At 37.6% G+C, this 14,846-nt stretch overlaps 1 protein-coding gene across 1 annotated transcript in view; it reads right to left on the reverse strand.

Annotated features, from left to right (window-relative positions):
* Nucleotides 1-14,846, reverse strand: part of Plppr5 (phospholipid phosphatase related 5) — a 145,772-nt gene that overhangs the window by 70,675 nt on the left and 60,251 nt on the right. Inside the window, exon 2 of the mRNA XM_004663955.2 lies at nt 5,390-5,522. Within this exon, the coding sequence (XP_004664012.2) occupies nt 5,390-5,522 (133 nt within the window). The remainder of the gene's footprint in view (nt 1-5,389; nt 5,523-14,846) is intronic.

The following is a 14,846-nucleotide window of genomic DNA, read 5'->3' on the forward strand; positions in this document are numbered from 1 at the left end:
ATCCTCCTACCTCTGCCTCCCAAGTGCTGGGATTAAAGGCGTGCGCCACCACGCCGGGCTTAGCTCCATTTTTCTTTATCACTGAATAGAACTCTATTATATAAATGTATCATATCTTCATTATCCATTCATTAGTTGAGGGACATGTAGACTGGTTCCATTTCTTAGCTATTGTGAATAGAGCAGCAACTAATATGCTTAAGCAAGTATCTCTAAAGTAGTAAAAAGAATTCTTAGGATGTATGCCTAGGAGTGCTATAATTAGGTCATATGATAAATCTATTTTTAGCTATCACAGGAACCACTACACTGATTTTCACAATAGATGTACCAAATTGCATTCCCACCAAAAGTATAGAAGGATTCCTCTTTTTCTATATCCTTGCCAGCATGTATTGTCATTTCTTTTCTTGATGATAGCCATTCTAACATGAGTGAGATGGAATCTCAAAGTAGTATTAATTTGCATTTCCCTGATGGCTAAGGATATAGAACATTTTTTAAAGATGTTTCTGGGCCATGTGTATTTCTTCTTTTGAAAACCCTGTATTTAGTTCCACAGCCCATTTTTTTAATGGAGTTGGTTGATTTTTAGTCTTCTGAGCTCTTGATATATCCTAGCTAATGACCCTCTGTCCCATTCTGTAGGTTGTGTCTTTGTTCTGCTCACAGTGTCCTTGCTGTACAAAAGCTTTGTAATTTCAAGAGGTCTCAGTGGTTGATTAGTGGTTTTATTTCCTGAACAACAGGGCTTATAAAGTTATACTTTCCTTCTACAATTTTATTTCCTTTTTGACTCATTCATCATTCAATAGTGTACTGTTTAGTTTCCATGATTTTTTTCTATATTCTGTAGCTTTTCTTGTTGATTTGTAGTTTAATCCCATTGTCATCAGATAGAGTATGAGCAATTATTTCAATTTTCCTATATTTGTTGAGATTTACTTTGTGTCCTAATATATGGTCTATTTTAGTGAATATTCCATGTGCTGTTGAGAAGGGTGTATTCTGTAGCATTTGGATGAAATATGCTGTAGATACCTGTTAGGTACATTTGTTCTATGACATCATTTAATCAAAATGTCTCCCTGTTAATTAATTAATTAATTTATTTATTTTGCCAGGATGACCCGTCAATTGAAAAGGATAGAATATTGAAATTACCAACTACAATTGTGCTTGGTGTTATCTGTGACTTAAGTCTAACAGTTTTTGTTTGATAAGATCAAGGGCACCCATGTAAGGTGCATATATATTTGGAATGTAATGACTTTTTTTGAATTGTCTTTTTAATCAGTATAAAGTAACCTTCTTTACCTTCCCTCACTAATGTTGGTTTGAAATCTATCCTTCCATTTATTAGGATAGCAACACATGCATATTTTTCTAGGTCCATTTGCTTAAAATACCATGTCCCATCCTTTCACCCTAAGCTAGTGTCTGTCTTTTATGGAGAGGTGAGTTTCTTGTAGGCAACAAATAAATCATGCATTTTAGCTCAGATTGCAAGCTTATGCCTTTTGGTTGGGGCATTGAGGCCATTGGCATAAAGAGTAATTATTGAAAGATTTGTATTTATTTTTACCATCTTTCTTGTTTTGTAATTCTTTTTGTTTTTCCTTTACACTCATGTATTAACAATTATTTGAATTTTTTTTCCTGTTTCCTCATATGTATGCTTTCTGTTTTCTTCAGTATGAAATATCCCTTCAAGTATTTTCTGCAGAGCTGGCTTAGTACTCATATGTTCCCTTAATCTGTTTTAGTTGTGGAATGTCCTTATTTCTCCATCAGTTTGGATGAATAGCTTTTCTGGATAAAGTAATCTTGGTTGACAGTTGTTATCTTCCAGAATTTGGAGTACATTACTCCAAACCCTTCTGATTTTTAAAGTTTGTTTTGAGTAATCTGCTGTTTCCCTCATGGGCTTTCCTTTATATGTGACTTGTTGTTTCTCTCTAACTGCTTTCAATATATTTTCTTTGGTTTGTGTATTTAATAATTTAATTATAATATGGCAAGGAGAGGTTTTTTTTTACAGGTTTGCCTGTTTGGTGTTCTAAAGGCTTCCTGTATCTGTGTTGGCATCTCTTTCACAATTTGGGGGAGATTTTCTTCTATGATTTTGTTAAAAATATAACTATGCATCTGAAGTGAAGTTCTTCTACTTTACCCTGAGTTCTTATATTCAGTCTTATCATAGTGTCCTGAGTATCTTGAAATTCCCATTCATGCCTTCCTATTAGTTTGTCTTTCTCTTTGTTGTACTGTATTAGATCTGCTACCTAGTTTTCTACTTTAGATAGTCTGTCCTCTCATTGATCAATTCTATTGGTGAGATTTATAGAGTTATTTTTATTTGACTTACTTTCTTTTTTCATAGTATTTCTGATTGGTTTTTCTTCAGGATTTCTATTTTCTTACTTATGTCTTGTCTTGATCTCCTTATTTCATTAAGTTGGTTTCCTATGTTATCCTTTATGAGTTTGTTTTCTTCTTTGATTTGTTTGAACACAGTTATAATAATGCTTTTGAAATCTTTGTCAGGCATTTCATCTATATCAGTCTCACTGGAGGTCATTTCTGATGGGTTTATAATTTTTGGCAGAATTATATTGCCTTGATTTTTTTCTAGGTCTCCTATGGTTGCAGGCACTGATGGTTGGGGGAGGGGAGGTTGCCAAGGGTGTCTGAAGTTGTACTGAAGCTACATAGCTGGTCCCCATGATCCTCTTCTTCACAAGTAGTTGATGGTCTCTGCTGTCTTCTCCTTCAGGTCTCTTGGGTTTGCAGGGAGGCTAGTGTGACTGGAAAATCCCTTCCCCTGCTTTCTTCTGTGGTTCAGGCAGAGCCTGGAAGCCACACAGACCAGTGCCACTGTGGGTGCTGGTACTGCCTGCTTTTGTGTTTTCTAGAAACTCTAGGTCTCTCCTGATTCTCTGCTGAGGTTGGTAATTCTTTGATACCTTCACTTTTAAGTAAAAGTGCATATTTTGATATTTTTCTCCTTATTTCCCCCCTAGACTGCTTTTGCATGGTTGCTAGGCTGCCATCTTATATGGAACCTTAAATGTTTTTTAATATAGACTGATATACTATTTTTATCTGATTTTTAATCTCCATTAAAAATTGGCTTGGCTACATCTGTCATGGTGGAAACCAACTGCCCTCTAATTGGACTGAAGGCCTGCTCAATAGTAGGGAATATATCTCTGATACTGCAAACCTAAAACAGAGGTAGGCATGAACCCTAGGAGTGTAATGTCTGCTGCTGTCTGACTAAATGTATGTACTATGCTAATCAAATGCCCAGTAAGCAGTTCTCTTAATGTTCAAACCCAGAAATTAATGATACTCTCAGTTTTAGTAGAGAACCTTCCCTTTTCAGATGTCAGTGACCTTGGGATGACTCATAAGGCATTATGGTGCTGGGAAGAAGTGACAGAGGAGTGCTCAGCACTCCAATATCTCTATCACACCTTACAAGGCTCAGGGTCCATTGTGGAACAGGTGGCAGAAAGAATGTATGGCTAAAGGAAGGGTAGGACACCTTACAATGTGCTCCTCCAGACACAAAATGGCCTGGATCTCCATGACCTCACAGTGCCTGACACTACATAAGACAATAATAATAGGAGGAAAAGAACATGACATCAAAATACAAGAGAGGAGGCACTTCAAGCCAAGATGGTGACTGCCTACCTTTGCTTCAAATCCCTGGGAAAGATAGATAGATGCAGATCCTAAGGAGAGAGCCACCCCATCATACCTCAAAAGGGCCCTGGCTGAAACAAAGGAAAATTGGTGAAACAAGCAAGGGTGCTGTTTTCCTGATGAACTGGATACCAGCACAATGGTCAAGGAGACTAACACAGAGAAAAATCAACTCCTACCAAATCAGAGAGCCAGATCCCCAGAGGCCCCCAACACCTCATCACTGAAGCAGACCAAAAATGAACCCAACATGGCTCAGGGAAATTTTGTGGAAGAGGGGGGCGGAAAGAATGTCAGAGCCACATGTTGGGTCATGATATGCAGAGATATTTATTTTACCAATAACTGTGGGCTAACTCCACAATGCACGACCCATATACTTCAACAAGGAGGGGCCAGTGGGGAGGGGTAGGTCATGGATGAGCCTAATAATAGTACCAAACTGCCTGTACTTGCAGAATAGAAAACTAATAAATTAAAAAAAAAGAAAATTTTAAAACACCTTCTAATGTGATAAAAACAATGTTGAGGTAGAGATATTTATAAATATATGGTATGATATGACTTTGTATCTGCAAAGATCTAAGTGCATGCCTACTGCTTACAAAGATTAAAAGTAAAACTTATCTTCAAAAAAAATACAAGAGAGACTAATTGAGAGGGGGAGAGAATACGATGAAGAGTGGAGTTTCAAAGCAGAAAGGGAGGAGGGCATTGCCATGGATATCGTTTATAATCATAGATGTTTTTAATAAAAAATAAATGGCTTGACTAAATTTTTCTTCTGATTTGAAAAAGATGTTCAGTAATTTTCCAATGCTAGCTTTTAAGAATGTAAGTATCAGAGACTCTTATCCTCTAGTAAGATCACTCATTTGCATACAAATGGCTCAAGCATGGGGCTGGGGAGAAGGCACAGAGACTAAAGGGACATGTTTGTACAACCTGCCTTCCAGGGCTCAATTCCCCAGCACCACTTAAAGCATGGTGGGCATTTGTTTGAAGTGGCCATTGAACTTGGTATGCCCATAAACACACACACACATTAAATAAATAAAATAGCTCAGGAGTACTACAACAAATGCTGCTAACCAAATATAATATTTCTTCCATTTACCAAGTTATCACTTTTAGTGGACAACCTATCTAGATTACTGTTTCTTCCCAAGCAGTGTTTCTGAAATTTTAGTTTCTTAAAGAATATTTAAATATCCAGGTGTGAACTTTTCTTTCTAAATGTGAAAATTATATCCTGAAGTAAGGATTCACAATATTAGACAAAGTAGAATGTGATATTCATTTGTCAAATTAAAATATTACACAGAAAAGATAACCTAATATTTACAGACAGTTAAGAAATGGGTCATTTCATTATATTTTCTTTAATCTTTACCTTTATTTATTTATTTACAGAGAGAGAGAGAAAGAGGCAGAGAGAGGTAGGGAGAGAATGGGAACTCCAGGGCCTCTGGCCACTGCAAATGAACTCCAGACACATGCTCCCCCTTGTGCATCTGGCTTACATGGGTCCTGGTGAGTTGAAAGAGGATCCTTTGGTTTTGCAGGCAAACACCTTTAGCACTAAGCAATCTCTCCAGCCCAAAATGGGTCATTTTAGAGGTCTTCTTATACGTAAACAATATTTCAGGAAGAAAAAAAATCAATGGATACATACCCAGAAACCGGACAGTTCTGCGCACCAGTGGGTTTATGTAGCAACAGTCTCCAGTTAAAATAGTTTTCTCCTGGTTTTCAAAATCCCTTGTGGCTAATTGTAGGCAAAACACCGCAGTTTCTCCAACTATTATCTTGCAAATAAATAAAATATTACAGAACATTAGAATTTCATTAGTACAAGGGTATTATTTTTAATGTAGAAAAAGGAACTCCTTATAATGCTAACTACATCAATGTAAAAGTGTACTACATTTGTTAACTATCTGCCTTTATTTTTTAATATTTTATTTGTATTTATTTATTTGACAGGAAGAGGGAAAGAAAAGGACAGAGACAGAATGGGTCTGTCAGGGCCTCCAGTCACTGCAAACAAACTCCAGATGCATGCACCACCATCTTGTGCATCTGGCTTACATGGGTCTTGGAGAATGGAACCTGGGTCCTTTGGCTTTGCAAGCAAACACTAACTGCTAAGACATCTCTCCAGTGCATTTGATTTCTAGCTGCTTTTAATATAACCTTGTCATAATACATGCATAGGTCATATTTTCCTCAACTCAAGGGAGTATTAAAATGATAGATTTTTTTTATTTTAATTTATTTATTTGAGAGTGACAGAGAGAGAAAGAGGCAGAGAGAGAATGGGCGCTCCAGGGAACTCCAGCCACTGCAAACGAACTCCAGACGCGTGTGCCCCCTTGTGCATCTGGCTCACATGGGTCCTGGGGAACGGAGCCTAGAACCGGGGTCCTGAGGCTTCACAGGCAAGCGCTTAGCTGCTAAGCCAAAAATGATAGATTTTTAATAAAAATAGATGATAACACTTGTTTTCTAAACGGTTTCATTTAAACACGCAATACACAGAAGATCTTATGTCAGTATGCAGTTATTTTGGTATATAATTTTCACATTTTTAATAAAATTTAACTATACCTTGCTTAATTGTGACACCTCTATATAATTAAAAACTTTTTTTATGATAAAAGATTGATATATGCACTCATGGAACTGTCACAGTGAGACATGTTAATTTGTAAAGTTGGAATGCAGCAAATGCATGCATAATTATAAAGTTTATGAAACAAGAACAAAATAAATTATCTGCAAATAAGTTTGTAAAGACCTTGTATAGACATACTGATAGGAAACCATATCAATACTTTTATGAGGAAAAATGATTCATAAATACTTGATATTGAAATGATTTTATTCTAAAACACTATTAAGAATTTTGAAAATTAGAGGCTGGGGAGGTAACTCAGTTCTTAAAGTGCTTGCTGAAGAAACATGAGGATGTGATGGCATATACCTATAATCCTAGTGTCTGGGAAACAGAAACAGGTTTACTGGCTAGCTAGTCTAGAGAAATTGGTGAGCTTTAGGTTCAATGTTAACATGTCTCAAAAAGTAAGGTGGAGGGCTGGAGAGATGGCTAGTGGTTAAGCGCTTGCCTATGAAGCCTAAGAACCCTGGTTTGAGGCTCGATTCTCCAGGACCCACGTTAGCCAGATGCACAAGGGGGTGCACTTGTCTGGAGTTCGTTTGCAGTGGCTGGAAGCCCTGGCGCGCCCATTCTCTCCCCCCCCCTCTGCCTCTCTCTCTCTCTCTGTCACTCTCAAATAAATTTAAAAAAAAAGTAAGGTGGAGACAGTGAAGATACTCATCAGTGGACACTGCAAGCCTTATATTTGGCCAGTCAGGCCAAATGAGCAACAGGTGCAATAGTGGCATGTCTGTCATGGTGGAAACCAACTGCCCTCTAATTGGACTAGAGGCCCTCTCCATGGGAAGGAATACATCCCTGATACTGAAAACCTAAAACAGGGGTAGCCATGAGCCCTAGGGTTGTAACATCTGTTGCTGCCTGGCTAAATGTATTTACTATGCTCATTAAGTGCCCAGTAAGCACTTCTCTTAATGTTCATATCCATATATTAATGATACTCTCACTTTTGGTAGAGAAACTTCTCTTTTCAGATGGCAGTGACCTTGGGATGACTCAGAAGGCATCATGGTGCTGGGAAGAAGTGACAGAGGAGTGCTCAGCACTCTGATATTTCTATCACACCTAACAAGGCTCAGGGTTCATTGTGGAAGAAGTGGTAGAAAGACTGTTAAGAGCCAAAGGAATGGTAGGACTCCTTAGAGTGTGCTCCTCCAGACACAAAATGGCCTAGATATATGCTTTCCTATATTTATCATCCTAATTTCCATAAAAACCATTTAAAACAGGAAATATGTTTACATTCCTTTACAAGTGAAAAAACCAAGTTTATCTTCCAAGAGATAGTGGGTAAAAAAGTAGATTCTGATGTGGCCTGTTTGCTCTATGGCTGACCTAGAAGGCTCTGGCTGTGTTCTACTCATCTAGGTACCAGTTTCAGTAGTTTTACCACATGTTTTAGAAACCACCAGTAAGGTGCCACTTTATTTTACATATGGTGAAATGGAAACTTAGGAAAGTTCATATTTATTTCTCTTTCAGAACAAGCAGAAATCCAGGAGAAATGAGTAGCTCATCCTAAGTATTCTGACTCTGTTTAACCCATTAACAAAGAACTAGGTATGAGATTAAATGTAAATGTAAATGTAGCCAGTAAGTTCTTAGCCAATTTGTTAATATTCATTTTATTTTTAATGTACCTAATCAAGGTTACACAACAGGCTATATAGTGTATCTCTGATATTCTACAGGAGCTAGGGCTTGGGTATGTCCCTGAGAATTCATGTGGTGGAGACCCAGTTCCAAAAGTCATGTTCAAGGCATTCCAAAATGAATTCTTTAGGAGATTATCAGGATTCGTTGAGGTAAGAAACTCAAGGTCCCATGATGGCATTTGTGTTTGCTTATTCGTTTTTCAGAAGGGGAAGAGGGTCACTAGGTAGCAATTGCCCAGCGTCACCTTATCATGCCTTCTGCCATGTCATGATGTTTGATACTAGTAAATACCAATGTCATACTCCTGGACTTCCCAGCCTTCATATCTGTAAGCTAAATAAACCACTATTCTTTATATATTATCTTGTCTTGGTTATTTTGTTATAGTAACAGAAAAAGAAAGAGACCAGGTAAATGTTTTGGAGTTTCTGTGAAACACAATATCTATATTTATAAGATATCCTATTTCCTTTGCCTCTTTTCTTACTATGCCTCTTTTTCTTTTCTTTTCTTTTCTTTTCTTTTCTTTTCTTTTCTTTTCTTTTCTTTTCTTTTCTTTCCTTCTTTCCTTCCTTCCTTCTTTCTCTCTCTCTCTCTCTCTCTCTCTCTCTCTCTCTCTCTCTCTCTCTTTCTTTCTTTCTTTCTTTTCTTACATATAAAAGCCAGAGTTCAAGGTTAAACTAGAACACACTGTGCTGAACTATGTTTTAGGCTAATCTTTCCTAGATGGTGAGGCTGGATTTAATTAGAAAACAATAGGATTACAACTTCCTCTTGCATTGCATCTGTGGCTTTGGTGAAGTGATAGTAGGTGAATGATAAAACAGTCTAATTTCGCAATGGAGAAACAAGAAATGTTTCTCATGGATTCCTGTCACCAGGGCCTTAGAAGACATTTACGGACAAGATATGTGTTTGCACTTTCCTCTCTCCCATTTTGAATAGCCCTTTGATATCCTACCTTCTCTGCTGCTTCTCCTAAGAAATTACCACCATGACAGTTTCTGGGAAGAAGTTTTAACTTTTCCTGTTTTGACCTACAGTGTTCTGCATTCCAACACCATACCATTCCCTCAACTTCATGATTTCACTGTTCCTCATGACTGTCTTGCTCCTTTTCTACCCAGCAGCTGTCTCTGGGCTTTTACCCCCAGGATGACCTCACCTGACATTCCACTGAACCTGCCCCACTCGGGCTGCTAAGCCCCCAAGAATATCGTAGACAACCAACGATGCTTACTAAAGGCATGAATCACCTGCATCCTAACAGATCCTTTATTCAATCTGTCAGAATGTCCTGCTCTGCTTTTCAGCTTTCCCCTGATTCCTGACACCAACCACTACCTGGCTGCTGTGTGGAAAGTCTATTGCAAGACCATGTGCCTATAACCAGATCTTGTTCTGTAGTCCCTGACTTTCTTAGTTAATGGACTGATTCCAGGCTAAGAACCCTTTTGCTTGGGACACTTTTAATGGTTATTTTTCCAAGCAAGTCTTAACATTATTCTTTTGCTTCTTTGCATTTTGCCCATTTCACATTACCTAATTTTCCATTTTGTGCACTGAACATATCTGCCAAAACCAGGGCTCAATGTGTTATTTGGTTAGTACTATAACAAAAACCCAATCAAAGTGGATTAAGCAAAATATATGATTTATTTTCAGGGTAGTGGGTTAACTCAGAAACTAAAAAAAGAGGGTTAGAGATTAGGTTCATGAATGAAATTCATAATAGCTGGTGGTGTTATCTCACACTGACTCACATCTTGGCTCCTCTGAGAATGCCTGCTTATATTTTTTGAAAGCCAAATCTCTTGTATACTGGCCACATGATTTTCCCAGCCATCTCTATAAACCTTATCTTGGACTTATAAGCTAAGTTTAAGGAAATAGTTCAAAATGGCAAATTCCTAGGAATATCACCTTTGAGTATGAGTTTCTTTAAGTCTTATTAACCCAGGAAAGGAAGATGTATATAAAAATCTAGTTCTAAAGTTATAGAAGAGAGAGGAAGAGAAATTCATTAAAGGCCATTGCAATCCTAAACATATATGCACCTAACATGGGGACTCCCAACTACACCAAACAAATGCTATTAGAACTAAGGTCACAGATAACACCAAACACAGTTGTAGTGTGTTACTTCAACAACCCACTACCATCCCAGCAAAAAATAGACATGCATCTGGATCAAATGAGGTCATAGAACAAATGGACCTAACAAATATATACAGGATACTTCATTCAAATGCTGCAGAGTACACATTCTTTTCAGCAGCACATGGAACATTCTCTAAAATAGACCATATATTAGGACACAAACAAATTTTTAAAAATATAGGAAAATTGGAATAATTCCTTGAATTCTATCTTATCACAATGGGATCAAGGTTTAAATAAATAGCAATAAAAGCTATAGAGCATACACAAAATCATGGAAAGTAAACAATATGCTACTAAATGATGAATAGGTCAATGAAAAAAATCAAGAAGGAAATCAAAAAATTCATAGAGTCAAACAATAATAAGAACACAACATATGAAAAGTTTTGGGACACAATGAAGAGGGTCCTAAGGGGGAAATTTATATCTTTAAGTTCCTATATTAGAAATATATTAGAAATTAGAAAGGTCACAAGTAAGCAGCTTAATACTTACCTTAAAGGCTTGGAAAAAGAAGAACAAGGCAAACTGAAAATCAGTAGATGGGAGAAATCATGAGGATTAGGGCAGAAATTAGTGAAAGAGAAACCAACAAAATCACCCAAAGAATAAATGGTTCTTTGAAAGGATAAAAAAGGTTGATTAACCTCTAGCAAATCTGACCAAAAGAAAGGGAGAAGATCATGAGTTGCTTGGACAGATATTGGTCATTTCCCCCAGTCGCCCATATAGCACGTTCTGGCACTAGACATGCTGACTGTCTGGGGACTGACTCTCTTCTGGCTTCCAGCCATGCCATTCCATTTTACATGTCAGCTGTGTATGGAGTCTTCAGCAATAGGGTCTTACCACTGACCTTTGGCGGGTCATCAAGTACTCTGACATAAGTCTGTCATTCTTTTAGGAAACCTTGTAGGTTTTTCTGATCAAAAGCTCATTGTGGATGATAGCCCCGTGCTGGTGGTGGTGGTTACAGGTCAGTGCCCACTAAGAAAATGAGGAAAAAAATGACTAATATACAAGAGTTAGAGAGGACAGAGAGAGGGGGGAAGGGGAAGAGGAAGGGAGGGAAGATGTAGAAGAATTAGGTTAGACTTGATCCTACCCTCTCCAGTGTCTTGTGGTTCAGGTGTTTCCTGTAAGGGTCTAGTGAAGGTTCAACCATTTGGTCTGCCTTTTAGGAAGTAGAATTTTATGGTACCATTGTCGCTTGGGTCCAGATTAGTGTTTCCCACCCCTTCGATGCCCTCCTCTCCCTCCCCATCCATCCTAGTGTCTAATCCATGAGATGTTTGCTGGGTATGTAAGGTACACCTTGGGTAGATTCAGGTTAGGTGTTGTAGATGAGTGACACTGTGTGTCGATTTTTTTTTCTGTGATTGGGTAAGTTCACTGAGAATGATCTGTTCCAGGTTCAACCATTTTTCTCAAATTTCTCTGTGTCGTTTTTTTTCTTACTGCTGTATAGAATTCCATTGTGTAGATATACCACATCTTAGTTATCCATTCTTCTAGTGATGGACATCTGGGTTGATTCCAGCTTTTAGCTATTACAAATGGAGCCACTACAAACATGGTTGAGCAAAACTCTCTGGCCTGTGGTGTGACGGTTTTAGGGTAGATGCCCAGTAAGGGAATAACTGGGTCTGTTGGTATCTCTATAGTCAGCTTTTTCAGGAGTCTCCATATTGCTTTCCAAAGTGGTTGTACCATCCTACATTCCCACCAACAGTTAATGAGTGTTCCTGCTTCTCCACATCCTTGCCAGCATTTATTTTCATTTGATTTTTTGATGTTGGCTATCCGTATTGGGGTAAGGTGGAATCTCATAGTTGTTTTAATTTGCATTTCTCTGATGATTATGGATGATGAACATTTTCTTAAGTGTGTGTTTGCCATTTGTATATCTTCTTCTGTGAACTGCCTGTTCATCTCTTTGCCCCATTTTGTGAGTGGGGTGTTTGTCTTCTTATTGTTTAGATTTTTGAGTTCTTTGTAGATTCTAGAGATTAGGCCTCTATCAGTTGTATAACCCACAAATATTTACTCCCATTCTGTGGGTAATCTATTGGCTTTGCTTATTATATCCTTGTCTGTAAAGAAACTCTTCAGCTTTATATGATCTCATTGGTTGAGTGACTGTTTAAGAACGTGAGCCACTGGGGTTTTGTTCAGGAAGTCTTTTTCCATTCCTATACTATGGGGAACCAACTGCTCTTGATTTGGCTAACTGATCCCATCAGTGGTACAGAACCCATAGCTGGAGCTGGGAAACAAGTCAGAACCATATCTAAACATAAGCCCACTCTCCAATATCAAGCTACCATCAATCATGGGGTACAATAGCACCTACACCTATTAAACTCTCTATCAAAAAAGTGTTATCTCAATTTTCTAGGTGCTAACTTACTCTCCATTGGTGAATCTGCTTCTCTTTTTCAGATAGATGCAGATCCTAAGGAGAGAGCTGTCCCATCATACCTCAAATGGGGCCCAACTGAAACTAAGGAAAATTGGCAAAACAAGCAAGGGTGCTGTTTTCCTGATGAACCAGACACCAGCACAAAGGGGAAGGAGACCAACACAGAGAAAAATCCATGCCTACCAAATCAGCGAGCCAGAGCCTCAGAGGCCCCCAACACCTCAGCACTGAAGCAGACCAAAAATGAACCCAACATGGAGCAGGGAAATTTTGCAGAAGAGGGGGCGGAAAGAATGTCAGAGCCACATGTTGGGTCATGATATGCAGAGACATTTATCATACCAATAACTGTGGGCTAACTCCACAATGCATGACCCACCTACATCAACAAGGAGGGGCCATTGGGAGGGGATAGGTCATGGATGAGCCTAAACAATGGTACCAAACTGCCTGTATTTGCTGAAAAAAAACCTAATAAATTAAATTTAAAAAAAGAAAGGGATAAGAGACACAAATTAACAAAATTAGAGATTAAAAAAGGCATCATCACAACGGAGAGAAATTCAAAAAATCATAGGGGCATACTATAACAACATATACTCCATAAGTTTGAAAATTTGAATGAAATGGATGATTTCCTAGATTATATCACTTACCTAAATTAAATCAAGATGAGACTAAACACTTAAAAAGACCTAGTGCAAGTATGGAGATCCAAGCAATTACCAAAAATGTGCCAACTAAAAAAGTCCAGACCCAGATGGATTCACTGGTGAATTTTAATGGACCTTCAAGGAAGAACTAACACCAAAACTTTGTAAAATTTTTCCATAAAATAGAAAAAGAATGAATACTACCAATTTTCTTCTACAAAGCCAGCTTCACCCTGATAACAAAACCAGGCAAAGATAGAACAAAAACAAATTAGCAACCAATCTCTCTCATTAACATAGATGCAAAAATTCTCAACAAAATATTGGCAAACCGAATACAAGAGTATATCAGAAAGATCATTCCCCCAGACCAAGTGGGCTTTACTCCAGAGATGCATGAATGGTTCAACATTAGGTAAATCAATAAATGTAATTATTATATAGATGGACTGAAGGATAAAAATTTCATTAGATACAGCAAAAGCATTTGACAAAATCCAACAACTCTTCATGATAAAAGTCCAACAGAGACTGGGAATAGAAGAAAAATATCTCAACCTAATAAAGGCTATTCATGACAAGCCTACAGCCAAAAAAATAGTAAATGGAGAAAAATTTGAAACTTTTTCACTAAAATCAAGGGTGTCCACTGTCCTCACTTTTATTTAATATAGTATTGGAAGTCTTAGCCATAGCAATAAGGCAAGAGATGAATATAAAAGGGGTAAAAATTGGAAAGGAAGAGGTCACGTTATCATTGTTTGCAGATGACATGATTCTATACATAAAGGACCCTAAAGACTCTACCAGCAAACTGTTAGAGCTGAAAAGCACCTATAGCCATGAACACACAGAAATCAGTAGCCTTTCTATATGCTAACAGCAAACACACAAAGAATGAAAACAGAGAATCACTCCAATTCACAATTGCATAAAAAACAAAAGGTACTTTGGAATAAACCTAACCAAGGAAGTACAGTATATTTACAATGAAAACTTTAAAACACTCAAGCAAGAAATTGCAGAAGACACTAGGAAATGGAAACACAACCCTTGTTCTTGGATCAGAATAATCAATATTGTGGAAAAGGCAATCTTACCAAAAACAATTGACACATTTAATGCAATCCCATGAAAACTTCAATGGCATTCTTCACAGAAATAGACAAAACAATCCAAACTTTCATTTGGAAGCATACAAAATCTTGAATACCAAAAACAATTTTGAGCAACAAAAATAAGGCTGGTGGAATCACCATACCTGATTTAACTGATTTAAACCTATACTACAGAGCGATAGTAACAAAAACAGCATGTACTTGCGCAAGAACAGATATGCAGAATTATAGAACAGAATAGAGGATCCAGATATAAGTCTGGGTAGTTATAGCCACAAAATATTCAACAAAAATGCCAAATATACTCACTAGAGAAAAGACAGCCAGTTCAGCAAATGGTGCTGGGAAAACTGGATATGTATCTGTAGTATAATGAAAATAGATTCTTCTCTTTCTCCATGCACAAAAATTAAGTCCAGTGGATTAAAGACCTTAATATC

Source organism: Jaculus jaculus, chromosome 19, assembly GCF_020740685.1.
Source record: "Jaculus jaculus isolate mJacJac1 chromosome 19, mJacJac1.mat.Y.cur, whole genome shotgun sequence".
NCBI classification, from domain to species: Eukaryota; Metazoa; Chordata; class Mammalia; order Rodentia; family Dipodidae; genus Jaculus; species Jaculus jaculus.